General features: G+C 36.7%; 1 protein-coding gene across 7 annotated transcripts in view; it reads right to left on the reverse strand.

Moving 5' to 3' along the window:
* Positions 1-648: 648 nt before the first annotated feature.
* The window catches only part of LOC145293762 (UDP-galactose translocator-like), a 112,103-nt gene continuing 91,508 nt past the window's right edge, over positions 649-21,243 (reverse strand). For all 7 annotated transcript variants that reach the window (XM_080140280.1, XM_080140273.1, XM_080140289.1 and 4 more), the window contains one exon: positions 649-1,538. In XM_080140280.1, the coding sequence (XP_079996406.1) occupies positions 927-1,538 (612 nt within the window). In that variant the 3' untranslated portion in view covers positions 649-926. The remainder of the gene's footprint in view (positions 1,539-21,243) is intronic.

The raw sequence follows: 21,243 nt of genomic DNA on the forward strand, positions 1-21,243 counted from the left end.
ATCGGATGCGTTTTTTTTTTTTTTTTTAATGATGTATGAAATTTTGTTGTTTTGATTTCAATAATTTCATTTTTGTACTTTCATAGAGATATTTATAATATAAATTCAATTTTAAAAAAAAAAATCTTATTTTTAAAATTAAAATAAAATTATTTTTATAATTTCATAAACATATTTCTTAAAAATTTCAAATAAAATAAAAACTTATTTGTTAAATTTTGTTATAAAAAGTGCAAATAAAGACTAATTGCGTTATTTTTATCTTTTTATAATTTTTAAAATTTTTATTGTATATTTTTCAATAATGTCCTTTTCTTATATTTCATTTCAATCAATCGCTTCACAATAGAAATACTGAAGAATAATAAAAGTAAAGGAACTGATTTGCCTTGTCACCACTTCCGGTAGCACTCCATAGAAAATTAGGAAGTATGTTAACTGACTATAACCATATTTATTTATCTCCATTCAGAGTGGTCAGGCACGAGATTGAGGAAAGTGTTTTTGTGGAACGAACTAGATTTGAACCTGGCACACGCAGGCTTTTAGTCCGTGTCGTTAATCACTTAGCATCCATGAACCATAGTTTCAGCCAATGTAACATGCATCTTGACTCCACAACTGAAACTTGGTGAACACGTTACCAAATATGGTCGGAATTGCAGAAAAGATTCTGAATTTTATTAATGTTTACATGGCGGAGGAGGCAGGAGTGGACACCTTGTATTATTTGTTACATTACTGTCATGTTGTAATTTTTTGCTTCGTTTTCCCTTCCACAGATTTGTATGTGGCAAAGTAAAAAAAAAAAGAAAAAAAGATGACCCCATCAACAAATAAGAAAGGCATCTCCACAATATGCTGTAAACCAATGATTATCTTCCGTACAATTATTGATTAGAGTTGACCAAAACGAAGGCGAGGCCTCACATCTTAAGGTTATATTTGCTGTACATGTAGACCGAAGAGCAGACCAACGAGGCACCCAGTACAAATTGTATTGTGAGATGAAAGTCAAACAGGTACATGGAGGCTATACACGAGATTATAATCGCTGCAGAAGTTGCAAATCCTTTGAGGATATTGTCTGCATATTTTACGACCACTGCTACCAAGAGGCCACCAAACGACTGTAACGAAATGGCGACCCACACAACCACATCATAACCAAAGAAAAATCCTTTTTCCTGAACTTTGATCCCATTCTGGATCTCCATCGTGATTAATCCGATTATGGTACCGAGAAATCCGAGTTGGACATTACGCAACCACAAGTTCTGTTTTGTTCCTTTAAGAATCTTTTCAAAATAGACCCCAGCAAAGCCAGACATTAAGCAGGCGGCAATGACGGCCATCAAGCCTTTAAGGGGTTTTTGCTCTGTGCTGACGTTTTCAGATGAGGCTTTTGTCTGCAGCTGGACGCAGGAGACGCCAAGAAAGAGGATGAGAAGAGAGAACCACTGCATTTTACTCAGCTGTTTCTTGAGCATGAACACGGAAAACATGGCCGTCGTGAGAATCTTGAGTTGATATGTTACCTGTGAAATGTAAAAAAAATCAAAAACAGTTAGCAACTGCTCAGAAAAGAAATAAAATACTTTCTTTTAAATACTTATGCAATCTTAGGAGAGTATCAAAACTTAGATCTTAAGGAGATTAAAAAGTGGACTTTTGTTTCACTTTCAGCAACCTCGTAACTTTTGCTTCTCTTATTTCGTCCTTACTCCTCACATTCTATGAGTGAAGTTTCTGACAAAGAGGGAAAAATTGCTGTTTTCTTGGTTGGAATTTATCTTCATTTCTGACATTGAAGTGTTTTTTTTTAGCTTTTACATTAAGTAGCTTCATGCTTTGTCTAGAGCCATTTCCATTAAAAAAAAAAAAATAATGTAATTATATATTCTGCTAAAGAAACTTCATCTCAGGCTACAACTTCTCTCCGAGAAGTGGTTAATTTATCACTAATCGTTATTGGTGGCTAGTTTTTGACCTCAAATAGCATTTTTTTTTTTTTTTTTTTTAGCTCCTTACATCAGATGGCTTCATGCCTTGTCTGGAGCGATGTCCATTAAAAAAAAAAAAAAAATTAAAAGATTTTACCTTTAAAGAAAAATTATTTTATTGTAAGTTTGAGAATTGATGAGGACACTGCTTGCATCCAGATTTCAATGTGATCACATATAGAACCAACAACGAAATAAACAAACTTTAAAGAAATAAGAAATATTACGAAATAAACAAACTTAAAATTACTGTCAAAATATTGAGAGGAGAAATTTCAACTTAAAGAATAGCAATCGTTCCCAACAGGCAAATCACAGAAACTTTTTCAACACACATACAACATAAACGTATTTACTTTCCAATTTCTGTCCCAAATGATAAATTACTCCTTTTTGTATTGAACTTAAAAATTACTTTTTCAAATAGCGCCAGCATTAAATTATAAGCATACTTATTGGTCAAGGGAGATAACTAACTATGATTTATTTACCCTTCTTATTTGTTTCTTTGATTTGATAAGGATTTTCTTTTTGTGTTTTTTGTTGCTTGTACATTGAAACAGTTTCATATAATAATTTTATTTATGGCAGGCTATTATTCTCATCTTTTTTAGTTGTTGTTTCACGTTTCGGCCAACTATTTCTTTGGCCTTCGTCAGGTGATAACTGCGACGGGATAGGAACGCAGAATCTCCTAACTGCATCCTCAGCAGTTATTGCCTTCCATAGTTGTTGTCTCACCACGTTTTGGCCAACTAAGCCTCTAGTTGGCTTTCAGTAGGATTGAAACCGCCATCTTCAGACAATGCTCAGGTTACCACCTGATGAAGGCCAGAGGAATAGTTAACCAAAACGTGAAACAACGAAAAAAGATGGGGATAATAGTCTGCAATAAATAAATAATACTCATCTCAATAATGAATTCCAATTAAATAATAGTTTAATGTAATATCTTTATTTACTGACGTAGTTGATCTAGTAGGATCGCCAGTAAATAAAAATGCATTACATGAAACCGTTTGGAAGCACGAAGAGGCTTTATTCCCAAATGTAAAAAAAAAAAAAATAAAATAAAAAAAAAAATTATCAAATGGAAGAGACATTTCCGAGCAGACAAGAGGGGATAACTATCATACATAGGACATCCCCCTTGACGAATAAGTTTGCTCGTAATTTAATATTAGCAGTTTTCATAGCGCTGATCATGCAAAAAATATTTGGATAACCAGACAAACACATCTCGACTTTGCTGTTTCAAATGTTTAAAATAGATACATTATGAGCCGTTGTTGTTCGTTATCACTGTTATAATGCTCGAATTATGAATAGTGCAAAACATGTGTTCTTTAAGTATGTGCAAAATGAATGGCCGATTCCTAAAATGCACAAACATTTTGACCTCTCCCTACATTTAAAAATTAATCAAAATTCAAGAAATTAACTAATTTTAATGATATTTTCAGTATTTATTAATTAATAATTGCAGAATATAATGAACTTACTATTTTTTAATTTAGTGAAAATGTATTTTTTTCTGCAAACCAAAAAGAAAAAAAATTTGCTAAAATTTTAAGTACTAAAAAAAGATGCATTATGTTTGTTTTTTTATTAAAAAAAAAATAAATAAAGCATTGTAGACGTTAATTCAACTTTTTTTTTTAATATTTCAGGAACATTAAGAAAAAACCCTTAAAGTTTGTGTTAATGAAATCAATATAACTTGAAAAAAAAAAATTTCTCAAACTATCGATATTATAAATAGGATACTTAAATGTATGTATATTTTTTTTAATCATTGTTTATTCAATATTTTCACCCAAAAAATAATACCAGTGAATTAATATTTCATGTGATTTTTAGTAACCATTCTCACAAAAATTCCAAATATATTTTCTTGTACACATAAGAAATTGTGTTTTTATTCCTGAAAATAAAAAAAAATTAACATCCAGGATAGCTAAGAAAAATATAATTTAAAAAAAAAAATGGTATTATTTTTAATAATGATCATTTTAGACATATACTGATGAGCAAAATTGTGAAATAATAAAAAAAAAAATTTTTAAGCAGGATTTGCATCCTACTCGCCGTATCCTTTTTAATTAATAAATAATTGTTTTTGCTTATTTTTTCAATGAATAAATTGTCAGTGTAATTAGTGATTTTACTTGACTTTTTCACACTTGAAATGCACTTTTAATTTATTTTCAAAAAAACTAATTTATCGATAAGACATGTTTGAGAATAAATCGAGATGTAATGTAAAAAAGTAAATAAATATTCTAATTAAATACGCACTTCCTTTTTTAATACAAAATACTTAAATTAATGTATATGTTTTAGAATCTTCAAAAATAAAGAAATAAATGTATATTAATGTTTCAATTTCTCTATAAATTCAAAATTAAACTGATTTTCTGACATTTTGGACTTCTGTAGAACTTATGTGCAACGCTTTGTTGAGCGACGCACATGGTGGGAGGGAAAGATTGGGTTGTCTGCTTATTTCAAGTCAATGTTCATATTTACAGCACATCAGCTCTTTTGGCGGGATTATAAATAAAAGCAAGATGTACCTTTCTATATCTTCACATCTATTGATCGTGTCAGCTACACTGGAACAAAAGCTTATAACAACAACGCAAGTCTCATTCTCTGGACAATTGGAACTTTATTTGTTTTACAGTTGAATGCCACGCCCTTGGTCTCTGCCTATCTTTAGGAGGAGGATGGGAATCTTTCTATTGATTCATCTTCCATCGACTATGCTTGTCGGACTCAGAAACTCGAACTGAAAACCCACATTGAAGACTGTAGACTAACAGTAAGTACATGCTCCCTCCTTTTATTATTAGGGATTGGAATGTGTATGCGATCTACAACCAGATGCACCTGCAACCAAACGCATTCACATGTCAGAGCAGTGTTGTCTGCTTTGACGAGTCTTAACCTTTAGACCCCCCCCATCACATCAAACAGCATACCGCACTATTCATGTCATGAACTTCCTAACAGTTGAAGTGATTGTGTGAAATTGAATCCGTTACTAAACTCTCACTTTTGGGGGTTCACTAAACTATTTTTATGCAAGAACAATGGCGTTTTTCTTTTTAATTTAATCGAATATCTTAAGACTTTACTAATTATCTTTGAAATAATCTAAGAAAATTAGTATTTATCTTTCAAGGGATTTTTACAATGAATTTATTTAACTTTCAAATTTAGCTAAACTTTTCAGTTTCCTATGCCGCCGTGAAAACATGTTTTTTATAACTTTTTTATCACATGTAATAATACTTTTTCCTTTTAGAGATTAACTTTAGGTTTTCTTTCAAACACAATCAAAAAGTATTCTTTATTTTATTTATTTGCGGACTATTATCCTCATCTTGTAGTTGTTCCATGACGTCAGGCCTTCATGTGGTTAACCGCGATGAGATAGGAATGTGAAATCTCTCAACAGCATTCACAGCAATTACTGCCTTCCATAGTTGTTGTCGTCTCACCATGGTTTGGCCAACTAATCCTTTGCCCGACTTTGGGTGGGATTGAAACTGCTACCTTCAGACAATGCTCATCTGGAACCGAAGATATTCCACATCTCTATCCACTGCGCCACGAGCCCCAAAGGGCAATCAAGATTGGATTTTGGGGTCTTATAAAGCCACGTTTTTATATTTGTGTTTCCATTGTCAGACCCATGGCGCAGTGGATAGAGATGCAGAATATCTACGGTTCCAGGTGAGCATTGTCTGAAGGTAGCAGTTCCAATCTTACCAAAAGGCAGTCGGAGGATTAGTTTGCCAAACCATGGTGAGATGACAACCACTTTGATTGCTGCGGGTGCAGTTGGGAGATTCGACATTCCTATTCCATCACAGTTAACCACCTGACGAAGGCGGGAGGAATGATTGGCCGAAATGTTGTGACACAACAATTAGAAAATGAGGATAATAGTCTGCAAATAATTTTTAAAATAATACAAATTACTCATCTAAAAAAGAATTCCAAGTTAATTCAATAAAATAACATTCCGTATACACTGACTGTTATTTCAGCACGGTACAATAAGTGCATAATAAGTATTAGGTTGTGTTTATCTAATAACGAAACCGAGTGAAAACTGCTTTTCTCAATTTTATATGCGTAATACTAACTGGATAACTAATGGTAATGATTCCTCATTTAGTAATGCATAATACAAAAATACTTTTAATGCATAAATAGATTTTTTTCTCATGTTCTTCAATGACTGCAATCGTTATAAAAATCTCCATCAATGACACATTTGTTAATGACAGTACACTGTGTGCCAAAATTATATGTATTCGATATTTTTGTTCTAATTTCAATAGCTTTTTTAAATTATAGAAGTTTGGCGAAACTAACACATTCACAGATCTAGAATTCTAAGCTAATCTGTGCAATAGAAAACAAATGGCAACAATTCTTTCAATGTAGCCCTACAATCGAAACATCCTGTTTTGAGTGCATCTTCCTATATACAGACCATATTTGATTTTCCTCTGAGGCCATCAGATCTAATCCTGTCTTTAAGACCTATGTTACACATCCATGCTATTGTTCTCATATCATTTCTTTCCATGCAACACGTGTCCTCAACCTTCATTGGCCAGGTTGCATTTCAGTACAAATGGATGAGAAATATTTTTATTTTCAGGATTCCAACCTAATTTTATGAAATGTGGACATTTAAAAAAAAGATTTTGTTCCATGTCAAAATATTTGCAGGTTACTCTTTATTGTTATAATTGCCACATTTATCAATTGATTCTAATTGCTGAAGAAATTCTATACTTATTCGGTCAGCCAAAAAGTTTGTTTGTTCTTTGAAATGACATCTTTACAACTTTACTAAAATTCATTTGACATTCCTGCTCTTCAAATTCTGTATTTGGTGTCGCATGTGTACGTATTTATTTACTTTTTTTTTTTTACAAGCGTATCATCACTTATCAAGACCCGAAGACCACTCGAGGATAAGAGTTAATGAATGTAAGGTGGTAGTGTAGTGATCGTTAATGCTGTAAATTGGGTAGAATTTGATTTTGTTTACATTGGACTTGAAAGCTACCATATTGTAATCAGCCGGGAAGCAGACCAGCAGAACAGTATTCCATAGGCAGGCAATTCTAGGAAAGAATGATGTCAGTGCGTAATAAGTAGGGCTGTGACAACAGCATATTCTTTTGACTTTTGAGTGTGTATCCGTTAACATCTTATATGTTTTTATATAGACTGATGTGGTTCTCGGTTGATTGACTGTGTCTTACTGTGTCGGATATATATATACTTGAGAATGAAAAGAATATGCTGTTGTCACAGCCCTAGTAATGAGCAGAGGAATTCTTATATTTTGGCTTGTGTTTCAGGCCTTGAAATGGAAGATCAAGCAGTTCACTACTGATATCTGATGCTTTTTTTTTTTTAACTACAGAAAATGTAAAAAAGCTACGGAAACCCGCATAAAGATATGCTATAACAAATCCTGTTACAGAACAGACGTGCTAGAAATGATTTACTCGTTTCCAAAAAGTGAAATTTTTAGTGAAAAATGTTACTTGCTCTGGCCGACTAAAGATGATTGATAATGATAAAGTTAAAGCCGTAATTAAACAAAATTGCTGTTTGACAAACAGACAAATCCAGAACATTCTCAACCTGCAAAAAGATATGCTAGGTGTATGGGGCAAATGCAGTTACAGAACAGATGTGCTTGATCACATGATGCAATGGGGAAAGAGGTGGCTGGTTAAATAAAGCCATTCTTAACATTTGAATTTAAACATGAATTTAACTTGAAAATACTATTAAAAAAATAGTGCCATACAATAAGTGCAAAAACACCCACAACATCAAATAAAATTCAGTGATCATTTTGTTTTGTGTTGGCTTATTCAAGTTAAGTTTTCAAGTTTATTTTTTCTCAATTATAGATGCGTAATACTAACTGGATTTTTTTTTATATGATAATGATTCCTCATTTAGTAACATTTAATACAACCAAAAAAATATTTTTAATTCCTAAACAAATTTTTTTCTTGCATTCTTCCATGACCGTGATTTTTATAAATTGCCGATCGATGTACAAGGAGATGGAGTTACTAACAACTTCATCTTGTGCAGTCACGTTATACTTAAGTCCCAAACAAGTAAGGCAATACCTGTAGCAGCCATCAAGGGAGGAAGATCATGCGGTATGTAGTTCATCGGGGATTGAACCCCGACCATTCTGCTCATAAGATAGAATCTTATTTCTTGTGTAATGATAAGATTTCACTTATGCAAATGAGCATCATTTTGCATTAATGAATTCTTGAAATAAAGATGAGAGACTTTTCTCTTGAGAAGAGAGTAAATTTGATGTACCTGGTAGAAACTACATTGAATGTTCAGCAAGAGAAAAGGAGAAAAAACCGAGTTGTCATCGTTTGTATCGTGTTACATGTTTTGGACAAGTGTTAATTACAATTTGAGAGTCATAGTTTTTGAGAATTGGTATATTTAGGTTTTGGAAAATTGTTCATACAATTTGAATCGGATTTTGATTTATTTTTTGTTGTGTGTGCATATTTAACTTTCATTTCTACAATAGCTTTCTCCTCTTCATCTGTACGATTTGTCAACATGAGCATGCAAACAGGCGAGACACACAAGATTAATATTAGGTTGAGAAAAAAGTTCTTGTGGAATTTTTGGATTTTGATTTCAAATGATGTATTTTTAAATAAGTTTTGGTTATAATACCTTTACTTTATATATACTTTTAAAAAGCATTTTTCGACCTATCTAATCATTTAAATTACAATTATGTCTTCTTTTCAGAATATTGAATACAAGATGAAATAAGAAAATTTGCACAATTTTCTTATTTCAATTCAAGCTAGGCCGAAAAGATACTGAAACAGTTCATAATATCAACAAAGGATTTGTCTCAGGAACCACTATTGAACGCACAGCACAATGATGGCTTAAGAAATTCCATGGCAATAGTTAGTGTCTTGAAGATGATGAGTGTAGTGGTCAGTCAGCGGATGTTCGCAACAATCAATTAAGAGCCTTAGTTAAAGTCAATCCATGCACAACTGCTCAAAAACTTACTTTTGAATTAGACCTAACATATACAATGATTTCCAACCACTTCAGAGAGATAGGAAAGGCAAAAAGACTTGATAAATGAGTGCCTCACAAATTGAACAACCAAAAGAAACGTTGGTATGAAGTGTCAACTTCCCTTCTTTTACACAACAAGAATGATCCGTTTCTTGACCGGGTTGTGACTTGCGATGAAAAGTGGGTTCATTATGACAATCAGCAATGCTCAGTTCAGTGGTTAGACACCGACGAAGCTCCATGACATTTCTCAAAGCCAGAGTTGCACAAAAAGAAGGTCATGCTGACTGTTTGGTAGTCTGCGACTGATCTCATCCATTAGTTTTTCTTTAATGCAGGCGAAACCATTACAGTAAAGAAGTACTGTCAACAAATGGATGAAATGTACCAGAAACTTCGATAACAACACCCAGCATTAGCCAACAAAAAAGGCCCAATTCTCCTCCGTGACAATGATTGACCGCCCATTGCTAAACCAACCCTGCAGAACGAATTGGGCTATGAAATTCTGCTTAATCCACTATACTCTCCAGACCTCTCCCTAACCGACTACCACTTTTTCAAGCATCTCTACAACTTTTCGCATGAGAAATGCTTCAAGAACCTATACAATATCAAAAACGTCTTCAGCGACTTCATCACCACCAGAACGCAAGATTTTTATGTTACTGGCATTGCGTTGGCAAATATGTGTGCTGATTTTGATGGTGCTTATTTCAGTCAATAAATTTTTGTTTGAGCCGAGATATGTTCATCTGGATTTAAAAGTTAAAAACCACAAGAAATTTCTCGTCAACTTGATAATTAATTTATCTACTTGAAGTAATTAAAGGATAGTGTGCTTACTATTTATGAAAATAGAACAGAAAAAATAATATTTTAGCCAAAGATTATCAGATTATTATAAGAAGGGATTAATGGTCTAATAGACAAAAAAATATTTTCTATTCAAATTCAGGGATCTGGGTTCAAATTATCTTGTTTAGACATTTGGTCAAATTAATTTTTCCATTAAAACTTGGACAACCAATGTGAGAAAATGCAGAAAGGCATGTCTTATCTCAGTGGAGATAAATTACGAAATTTCATGAATTATCTCCCCTTCACCTGTTAGGAAGATATTCCAGTGTGTCTCTTTTTTTTTCTATATCTGCTGATTTTCTTTTAGACTGTCAATAATGACGAGTTCATTTTGGTGACAGTTACATTATAAATAGCTGCACGGAAGACGAAAGACTTTCGTAGTTAAGTTTGTTGCATTATTTATTGTTATTTTTTATTAACTGCAAATGTTAATATTAACCATTTATTTCAGTTTTTAATTTATATTTGATTTGTTTTCTTTAATAATAGATCTTCTCATCCACTGATATCTAGCAAGTACAATATTAAGTGTCATTTTTTTTTTTTTTTTAATGGAGAGTAGACAATGCATTGTGGATGCGCTATCGGCAGCTTCCGTTACTCTCGCTTCTCCTAATTTGTCCCTCAGTTCTCATTTTAATGAGCGATTTTTCTGACTAAGAAAGAAAAAGCTGTATTCTAGGTTGGCAGTATTTTGTGTGAACAGTCGCCAAAGTTGTTGGAAATTTTCTGTTTCTATATCTATCCTTGTGGCCATGTCACTAGTAAAGGTGCTGGAGGTAAATGTTTTATCTGGGCTGACGTTATCCGTCTGATAGTCAGGGACCCGAACCTTAGATTAACCACTAAGGAGGCTGACCTATCAGCAAGTGCAAAGTACTGAGGCTGTTGTATTGCCATTTGGTGAATGGATTCACCAAATGTAGCTTCTGGTGGGGCTTCTCGATGCCATATTAGTGGGTAATTGTTACAGCTTTACCTTTTCATGTGCTACAGAAAAAAAAAAATTTATTTCTTCATTTCTTTTTCTCTCTTACTTTCCCTCTCTGCCCTGCTCTAAGCAAGTCTGTTGACCTATTCCACAAATCCCAAAACACCATCATGAAAAGTTTCCAGAAAAAATACACGATTAAACCCGGATCTCCAATTACCAATGTAGACCCCCCCCCACTACCATGTCTCATTCTCCAACATCAGGTGTCTACGTTCTAACCTTCCAGAGGTTGAAACCCAACTACAGAAGAGTAAACAAGACCTAACTGAAACTGGCATTGGACCGAGTGTTTCCCTAGATGAGTTCGTAGTTAAAGGATACTCTAACTTAACTTCCAAATCTGACCCCCAAGATTGCCATGGGCATGGAATATGTGCCTTTTATTAAAGATAGTTTTCCATGTGGTAGGGACATCTCCAGAGAAGATGTTCACAATGTGGAATAGTTAACCCACTCAAACAAGACAGATAATGAGGGGAAGTTCTGTCAGTTCTCCATTGCTTATGACCTCACTCAGATTGTTACAGATCCACCAGTGTGCAAGACACTGATGGCCAGTATGCTAGTCTCCTATACCTTTTTCTCACAACTTGCCCTGAGCTATGTTCATCTTCCGTTCTGTCTCCACTGGGATCTTCGGACCACTCGGTTGTATCAGTTAAGATAAAAATGAAATGTAATAAGTTCTCAGACATACCTCTCCATCGTACAGTATATCGATACGCTATCGCTGACTGGGATAGCTTTTGTACATTTATATCAGATCTACCTCTGCATTCCATGTTTAAAAAGGATGTGTCCTCTGTAGTATCAAACCTGACAGAATGGTTAATTGTAGGTACCGACCATCTCAATCCCTCGGAAAAATTCCAGCAAAATTCAAACAGTCAAGCGTGGTTCTCTCTAGAATGTGCTGCTGCCATTTACCACAGAAATCACTTTTTCCATTGCTTCCAACATAATAGATGTATGGAGACTAAAGCTGCTTTCAGGACTGCCAGGAACCACTGTAAAAGAGTAATAAAGAACGCAAGAGAGTTGTATGCTCAGTTTGTCAAGTCCAAAGTAGCTGAGCAGCAGCTTGGTTCCCACCAGTTTTGGCAAATAGCAAACAGGACCCTGAACAGAAGCGTGTGCTCTTTCCCAACTATCATCAATGAACCTGAGGTAATCTCGTTAGCATCAGACAAAGCCAAACTCTTTGCCAAGAACTTTGCAGCTAATTCTACACTATCCGACCAAGGCCGCCAACCCCCAGTATTCCCTCCTGTATCAGAAAACACTATGCGGCATACAAATATCTGTGTGTGATGTTGGCAAGCTAATCAAAAACCGTGATTCTAATAAAGCAATTGGCCCTGACGGCATTCCTATTATAGTGCTAAAAAAGCTTCAACCAGAACTAGCATTCATACTTACAAAACTGTTTAAGCGTTGTCTTAAGGAGAATTGCTTCCCAACACCCTGGAAAACCTTGTCAATATGCCCTGTATTTAAGAACTCAGGTGATAGATCATCTCCCTCTCAATACAGGCCAATAAGTCTCCTGTGCATCATGAGTAAGCTGCTGGAATCCGCGTTAAATAGAGAAATAATAAATAGTAAAAATAACATCCTTAGTGACGTGCAATATGGTTTCCGTTCTGCTAGATCTACAGCAGATGTGCTTACAGTTATATCTCAAAGGATTAGTTCATCTCTCAACGGAGGCTTTTTTTTTTTTTTTTTTTTTTTACATGGGGGTTACCACTTATCAAGGCCCGAAGGCCACTCAGGGATTAGGGTTATTGCGTGTACAGTAATCAATGAGATAGTATTGTAGTAATCATTAGTATTGGGGTTTTTGATAGATTGTCTTACTTAAGGGGGCGGTTTGTCAGAAGTTTTATATTTTGGACTTGAAGACGTCCAAGTTGTAGTCAGGTGGGAAACAGGCAAGCGGCAGAGAGTTCCACTGGCATGCAGTTCTAAAAAAGAAGCTTTGCTCATGGAATCTACATTTGGATTTAGGCACAGATAAAGAGTGGGGAAAATTATTGACAGTAGTTTCAGCCAGACGGGTGTTTCTCGTGAAAGATTGGTGAGGGGGAACGAGGGATTGGAGCTCAGACGAGCACCTGCCATGGAAATAACGATAAAACAAAGAGGCTCGCAACGTCTCTTCTGTGGGAGAGAGGTTGCAGGGAAGAGAAAAGGATATCCCCCCACTAAACCACAAAGTCTATTTTGTACTCTGTCAAGGTAGGATAGGCTGTTTTTAGCAGTTCCTGCCCAGATGTGGCAGCAGTATTTCATCCTTGGACGTACTTGGCTTTTATACAGATAGAGAATTGCATTAGTAGTGAGATATCTTCTGGAGCGGTAGAAGGATCCCACCATTTTCCCCAGCGTCCCTGGCAACAGATTTGATGTACATGTTTCATTTCAGATCAGGAGTAACGGTCAAACCCAGAAGCTTGTCAAAACATGGAGCCTCCCCAAGACGAGAGCCATTCATTTCAATTGATGCCAGATGGGGATCAGAGCGTTGATGATGTAAAGATAGAAGTTTGGTTTTGGATGCATTAAAAGTGACCAGCCACCTCTTCCCCCATTGTACCACGCGCTCAAGATCAGAGGACAGAGAATTAGAGAGAACTTTGTCATTTACAGCCTTTGATGTGTTTCCATAGATGTTTTTTTTTTTTTTTATTACATTTTCACCCCAAACAAGACAAATTGCTACTTTGGTGTAGGGGGCTACTATCAGGGGCAACAACTACTGGGGTACTATGTAGGGATTTGGGCAGCAAGATGTCAGTTCACGTTACACTTGAACTTCTGAACGTCAGTACTGATGGGGAAGCAGGAACCTGGAACGGAATTCCAGAGTCTAGCGGTTCTGGGGAAGAAACTATTGGAGTAAAAAGATCTTTTACATCGTGGGATCTCTACAGTGTGGGGGTAGGATTTAGCAGCCTGTCGGGTTTGTCGAGGGTGCTCACGTCGTGGGGGCACAAGTGATTGCAGTTCGTCAGAGCATTCACCACTAAAATACTTGTAGAAAAGGCAGAGGGATGCAACATTTCGTCGATGGGACAGAGGCTGAATGAAGCTTAGATGCCAGTTCAGGGCCTATCAGGTTTGCGACTCTTTTGAAGCTTGTCAAGGAGCAAGAGACTAGTAGCAGATGCACCAGCCCAGATGTGGCAGCAATACTCCATACATGGGCGAATGGTGGCCTTATAGAGGTACAGGATACTTTCGGGTGTTAGTAGTTTTCTAGCACGGTAGAGAGAGCCTACCTTTCTTGCAGCGGCCCTGGCAATGCCTTCAATGTAATTGTTCCAACTCATGTTTCCTGTGAACGTTAGGCCAAGGAGTTTGAAAGATGTACTCTCAGATAAAGAGTCGTTGGCCATTGCTATAGGTGGTAGAGAGGGTTTCTTGTAATTATTGAATGAAACTAGTTTAGTCTTGGCAGCATTGAACGCGAACCACCACTTTTGTCCCCATTCCACTACAGATTGGAGGTCTTCCTCTAGTGTTTCTGCCATTTCTTTAGAAATATGTTCATTCGTCTTCCTGTCGTGCCTGCCATAGAGTGTAGTGTCATCAGCATATATACCCATCTCAGAGGTAATTTTGTCGGGGAGGTCATTTATGAATATCAGGAACAATAGAGGTCCAAGGATAGAACCCTGGGGCACCCCCGCATTTATATCATATTGTTTAGATGTACGACCGTCGAGGACAACCTGGATTTTTCTCTTATCTAAGAAGGATTTAATTATGTTAAGTATTCTACCAGTGATACCGTATGATCTGATTTTCCTGAGGAGACCCTCATGCCATACCCTGTCAAAGGCCTTAGATATATCTAGAGCTACCGCTCTGCCCTCCCCCGCTTTGTCCAGTGAATGGTATATACGTTCAGAGATCACAGTTAGGATGTCTTCTGTGGAACGGGCTTGTCTAAATCCATATTGTTTGTTAGTCAGAAGTTTAGCATCTATAAGATGATGGACTAGAGCATGGTTAATTATGGTCTCAAATATTTTGGCAAAAAGTCGGAGGAGGCTAATGGGGCGATAATTTGATGGGTCAGTCCTTTCGCCAGAATTCTTGAATACTGGTACAACAGAAGCAGTTTTCCAACAGCCCGGAAAGTAAGCTTCATTAAGGCATTTGTTGTACAGTTTAGAGAGAACTGGAGCTACTTCGGCTGAGCACTTTTTTAATAGCACAGCTGGGATAAGATCGGGTCCACATGCTTTTGAAGTGTCAAGGTTTTTTATGATAGCATGCACCTGAGCAGGGGTGGTTTTCAGATCGTCTAGCGTGGTGTCTGTCCGCATAGGAAAGTCAGGTAGGGGGTGGTTGGAAGGGTCCAGTGTGGAGTTTGAGGCAAACCGACTGACAAGCATGTTAGCCTTGTCGGTTGCTGAGGAGACAACCTCGTGATTGTTGGTTAGTGGGGGAATTGTTGATTGCACATTATTTACTACACTGTTGTAGATTTTCCAGAAGTCTCGAGTTCCTAGTTTTTGTGCTTCGATGCGCTTTTTAGTGGTTTCCGTAAATTCTCTCTAAGCTGTCGCTATTTCTTTCTTAACGTTATTTCTAGCTTCTATATACTTCAGTCTGTTTGAACTGGACTTATGTCGGTTAAACCTACGGTATGCATGCTGCTTTTGAGCAATGGCAGTTGCACAAGTCGATGTAAACCATTGGGGAGAGTGGGGCTTACTATAAAATTTCCGCATGGGAACATACGCTTCGATTGCAGTTTTGAACCAGTCAGTGGTCTCGTTTGCACATTGTTCAGCAGGGAGAGAAAAAATATTTCTCCATGGGGCATCTCTAATTAGTTCCCGGATGGCTTCCCAATCAGCCTTTTTATAATATCTCGTTGTTTTGAGCACTGGCTCTTCAGTTTTGGCTCTAGAGTTTAGGGCGATTTCAACCATTATCACTGCATGATCAGCGTTCCTGAGTGGGCTGTGGGCCTTCATTATGCAGTCATCGGGAACTGTGGTCAAAAACAGATCTAGAAGTGATGCGTGTTGTTCTTCCTGGTCAGGGAAACGGGTTGGAAACGTAACAATTTGTGATAGGGAGTGAGATATAGTGAAGCTATGAGTTGTACTGCCCGCTGCATCTGTGTAAGTAGAGAATCCAAGCCAGTTTTTGTGGTGGACATTAAAGTCACCAAATACATGTATTTGTGCGCTAGTGTCGAGGGACAGTGCCGTGTCTATGCTGTCAGATACTTTGTTTATTATGGTGCAGTCCTGAGTCGAGGGAGAGCGGTAGAGAAAATAATAGTAGCTAATATTGTGTTGCATGTTTAGTCTAAAGCACACAAAGGCTTGACCATCTGTTTCTAGGTTTGTTTCTCTAGTCAAGGGAAGGGTATTACGAATGTAAACTCCAAGTCCGTGCATATGTCTGTCAGAGTCCTTACGGCAGAGTGGCAGATATCCAGGCATGTTAAAGTGGTTAGAGGGAATGGAGGAGTGTAGGTTAGTCTCACTTAGTGCTAAGATATCCGGGGTATTTGTTAAGAGAAATGCTTCAACATCAGCTAAATTAGTTCTAAGCCCACGGATATTTGTGAATGTAAGCCTCAAGGGAGGAGGCAAGTTGAATTTGTTTGTCCCTAATCCTGGTTTAAGCTTATTTTTAGATTGTACTGTCGTCATATATTTTTTTAAAGAGTTTCGGTTTAGGTAAGGGCGAGCTAAACAAGAGGTTATGCAGAGCTTCAGACATGCATCACAAGTAGACCATCAGCTGACCTTTCTCCAATTGGGATTGTGGCCTCAGGAAAGCCCACCAGGGATGAGTGCAGGGTCCCTTTCCATGCGTGTCATGGCACTACAAACAACCCGATATTACACAACTGTTGATGAAGCAGCCGCTCTAAGCGCTACCAAAGAGTTAGGGCTCCTGTACTACCAGTCGGGAACAGCAGCCAGGAACTGTCAATCCGGTACCCTCAACCCATTAGAAGAAGGTCAACCCAATCTAATTGCTCAGGCATATGTGGTACTCAAGCATTCTCAAGTGCCCAGCTTTAGGGGTGGGGTGTGTCAGGAGTGGGGAAACGGCGTTCATTGCCCTAGACAAGAAACATGATCTACCAATGGGTGTTTCTGTCGAATCACTGTGATAGTATCTCTGCGCCTGACTAATAGGCAAAGAAGGAGTATGGAAGCCGGGCGATAGGCAGGACCTATCTACTCCTTAAGCAATTTAGGTATTGCAAACCGGTGAATTTGTTTGAGTTACCAGCTCTAGGAAGGTTGTCATCCAAGACTGAAGAGGCCTCCCTCCCCTTTGGTTTAGTTTCAGAGTTTTCCTTCTCCTAGACGGATGATCTGGGAAGACCTACTGGGTCCGTCAGCACTGAGAGGGTTTTCTCCGCACCTAGGTTCTAATCCAGGTATTTCTGCGACCCCGCATGGTTAGTTAGTGTTACTGGGTTAGGTTGTGGGGGTTATATCTCTGCTGATTAGTTACACTCCTCAAAGTGATTTAGGGACATGCTATTTAATTGTTAATGGATAAAGGGGGTGAGTGAAGTTCATGCAGTGTAAGCGTCTATGATTGTAAGAAGGCTTGTTAGGGAGGAGATAATGTGGTTTTAGTCTTACCCTTTTTATTTATTTTATTGATGTTAGCTTAGGTCTAGGATAATGTTACAGTATGAGTAGGTATTAAGAATTGAGCTACGAGTTGTGCCCAAACTATTTTAGATGATAGGAGGGTTAAGATGTAAGTGCAATATAGTATGGATAAGACAGCAAGTTTTGAGTCATGCATAATTAGGTGAATAGATATATGGGCAGGTTTTCAGTAGGTGCGAATAGAGTTGAAGTTGTAGGTATTTTCAAGTAAGAGTCATGGGACATTTTGCATAACAAGGAGTGTCGTTTCAATAACGTATTAATCATTGCAAAACTCTTGAGAAGACAGTTATGTAATGCAGATCGCTTTGCTTCTGAGTACTTTGGCTGTTAAATACCTTACTGGATAGGAATGAGCTGTAATGCATACCTTAGAGGTAGAAATGTATAGATGGTTGTGTTATCAGCATAGATGTCAATGAATGATTTAAGTATGTGTTTTAGGAGATCATTGATGTAGATCAGGAAGAGAGTTGAGCCCAGAATGGACCCCTGAGGGACTCCAGCATTAATACTGTGGGCCTCTGATTTCTGCCCATCAACCACTACTCTTAGGGCAATCGCTCGACATATCAAAGGTCTTTGATAAGGTATGGCATAAAGGTCTACTCCACAAAATCTTCAGCTACGGTATAGCTGGAAATGTCTTCTCAATTATTAAATCATTTCTCTCCGATAGGTTCATAAGAGTAGTGGTTGATGGGCAGAAATCAGAAGCTCTCAGTATTAATGCTGGAGTCCCTCAGGCGTCCATTCTGGGCTCAACTCTCTTCCTGATCTACATCAATGATCTTCCAAATCATATACTTAGATCATTCATAGACATTTATGCTAACGACACTACCATCTATGGCAGTATATCAAAGACTGTAAATGACCAAGTTCTCTTTGATTCTCTCTCTTCTGATCTTGAGCATGTGGTACAATGGGGAAAGAGGTGGCCGATTTCTTTTAATGCATCTAAAACCAAGCTTCTGTCTTTACATAATCAATGCTCTGATCCTCATTTGGCATCAATTGAAATGAATGGCTCTTATTCGGGGGGGAGGGGGTGTCAATGTTTTGACAAGCTCCTGGGCTTGACCATTACTCCTGATATGAAATGGTACATGTACATCAAATCTGTTGCCAAGGTTTCTGGGAAAATGGTAGGATCCTTCTATCAATCCAGTAGATATCTCACTGCTGATGCAATTCTCTACCTATATAAGAACCAGGTACGTCCAAGGATGGAGTACTGTTGCCACATCTGGGCAGGAGTTGCTTGGAAGACCTTATTCTGCCTTGACAGAGTTCAAAATAGACTTCGTAGCCTTGTGGGGGATGCCCTTTTTTCTTCCCTGCAACCTCTTTCTCACAGAAGAGATGTTTCAAGCCTGTCTCTGCTTTGTCGTTATTTTCATGGCAAGTGCTCGTCTGAGCTTCAATCTATGGTCCCTCCCCTCACCAAACTTTCACGAGAAACACTCGTCCAGCTGAAAACACTATCAATAATTTCCCCCACTATTTATCCGTGCCTAAACCTAAACGTAGATCCAATGAACAAAGTTTCTTTCTTAGAACTGCACCCCTATGGAACTCTCTTCCATTTGGCTGCTTTCCGACTAATTATAATATGGTCGTCTTCAAGTCCAATGTAAACAAGTTCTTGAGCTGTTCCTTTTAAATAATATAATTTACAAAATTTCCACTACTAACAGTTATTACATCATTGTCCCATTGATCACTGTACACTTACTAACCCTTATCCTCGAGTGGTCTCTGGGCCTTGATAAGTGGTGACTCCTTCGTAAAAAAAAATGACTGGTTCATTTGGCATAATGGTTAAAACTGTTCACTAATGGGTCAGGAGATCACGGTTCAATCTTCGATCGAATCGTACCAAAGACTTTTAAAAAATGGTACTTGTTAAACACTCTGCATTCAAGAGTAAGTGGAATAATCCTGGGAAGGGAGTGATGCTTTCCCCTACATCTGTGTAGTAGCTAAAAAAAGAGAAACTGGATCGCCCTCAACTGTAGTCGACCATTTTATTATTTTACACAAGTTTGTGTGTCTATATTATTTCACAATATTATTATTAGTGTTTTCTGACAATACATCATTTTTTAAATATTTGCTTCAAAACCCGTTATGACATTTTAGTTTTCATTAATTTTAAACATAAATAGGCTTGACACAGACACATTAATTTATATGAATGCATATAACACACATACGCATACATTAATTTGCTACTATCACTACTGTTTTTAAAGGCTTTCCATTATTTTCATTTTTTTCGTACTGGCCTCTATAACTAAAACACAGCAATCCATTTGAATGTTATTGTTGACTTGTTTTATAGGCCAGGATCAAAATATATCTATTCTGTCCTCAATCAGAAAAATAGAAATCTTTCTTGACTTGGGCAATTTTCATTTTTGTCCCGTTCAGATCAGAGTATGTTTTTTTTATGAGGGGGGAGGAGGAAAGAGTAATGTTATCCCCACATAAAAAATATTACTTTTTGTCAAACTTGAATTTTATGGAAAATCAATTAAATAGAGACTGTTTCTAATTTAAACGATGAAGAACTTCATATTCTGTTTTTCATTTTGGCTTTAACCGACAAACAAGGACATGTGTTACATCAACTAAATTTTACCTGTCTCAAATCATTGTATAAATAAATACATTATTACTCTTACAATAGTAGTTGAGCACTCTAGCCAATTTTTCTCATATTACACAGTATTCACTAATATGCATTAGTAGCGGTCTAGGCTCGTAAGTTAAAAGTGACTTGAGTGAGTTTCGAATCGTGCAACTGAAAGAACAGTCATCTTCCATACTGATGATTCCCAAAAAAGGATGAAACGTGTGTAGATAAGTTTTTCAAATATATTGATCATAATATTGTTTATAACCCACTTAACATAGGATGTGAAGTTTAACATAATTAAAATTGGGTTGCCAATTAAAGGTGCCACACAAAGTTTCGTCCAACTAGATTGTTGAACACTTATGACAACCTAATAAAATATGTCCACTTTTATTGACATAAATAGACCTTAATTTTCCCCTTTCCCTGTAGCGGTTGGATTTGCAGCATAATTAGATATTCAAACTCATTAGTTAAAGATTACTTGGATCTGGGTGTTCACATGTGACCAGCAGAACTCTATACTGATGATTTCCGAAAAAGGATGGAAAGTGTATGTAGATAAGAAACTTTTAAATATATATTTATCATATTATATATCGTCATGCATAGCCAGCTGTTTTATTGTATTACTAGCTGAAGTACCCGGCGTTGCCAGGTTGTATATGATATATTTGAATATAAGCTTCTAGTTAAACTGGTTAAAATTAAAAATAGAAAAAAAGCAAAAAGTTCTGTTTATATTGTTTAAAATAAAAAGAAAAATATTCATATTGTTTAAAATAAAGTGTTTCTTTTTTTCTTTTAAGTTGTTTTTATATTGATTATTTTTTTTTAAAGAAGTTCTGCTTACTTAAAACTCGACTTCTGAAATACCGATGTCATTGTTTATATATTGTTGGCATAGTAACATAACGGTAATTAGGGAGTTTG

This window comes from Euprymna scolopes, chromosome 2, assembly GCF_053919585.1.
Source record: "Euprymna scolopes isolate OS-2025 chromosome 2, ASM5391958v1, whole genome shotgun sequence".
Classification (NCBI taxonomy): Eukaryota; Metazoa; Mollusca; class Cephalopoda; order Sepiida; family Sepiolidae; genus Euprymna; species Euprymna scolopes.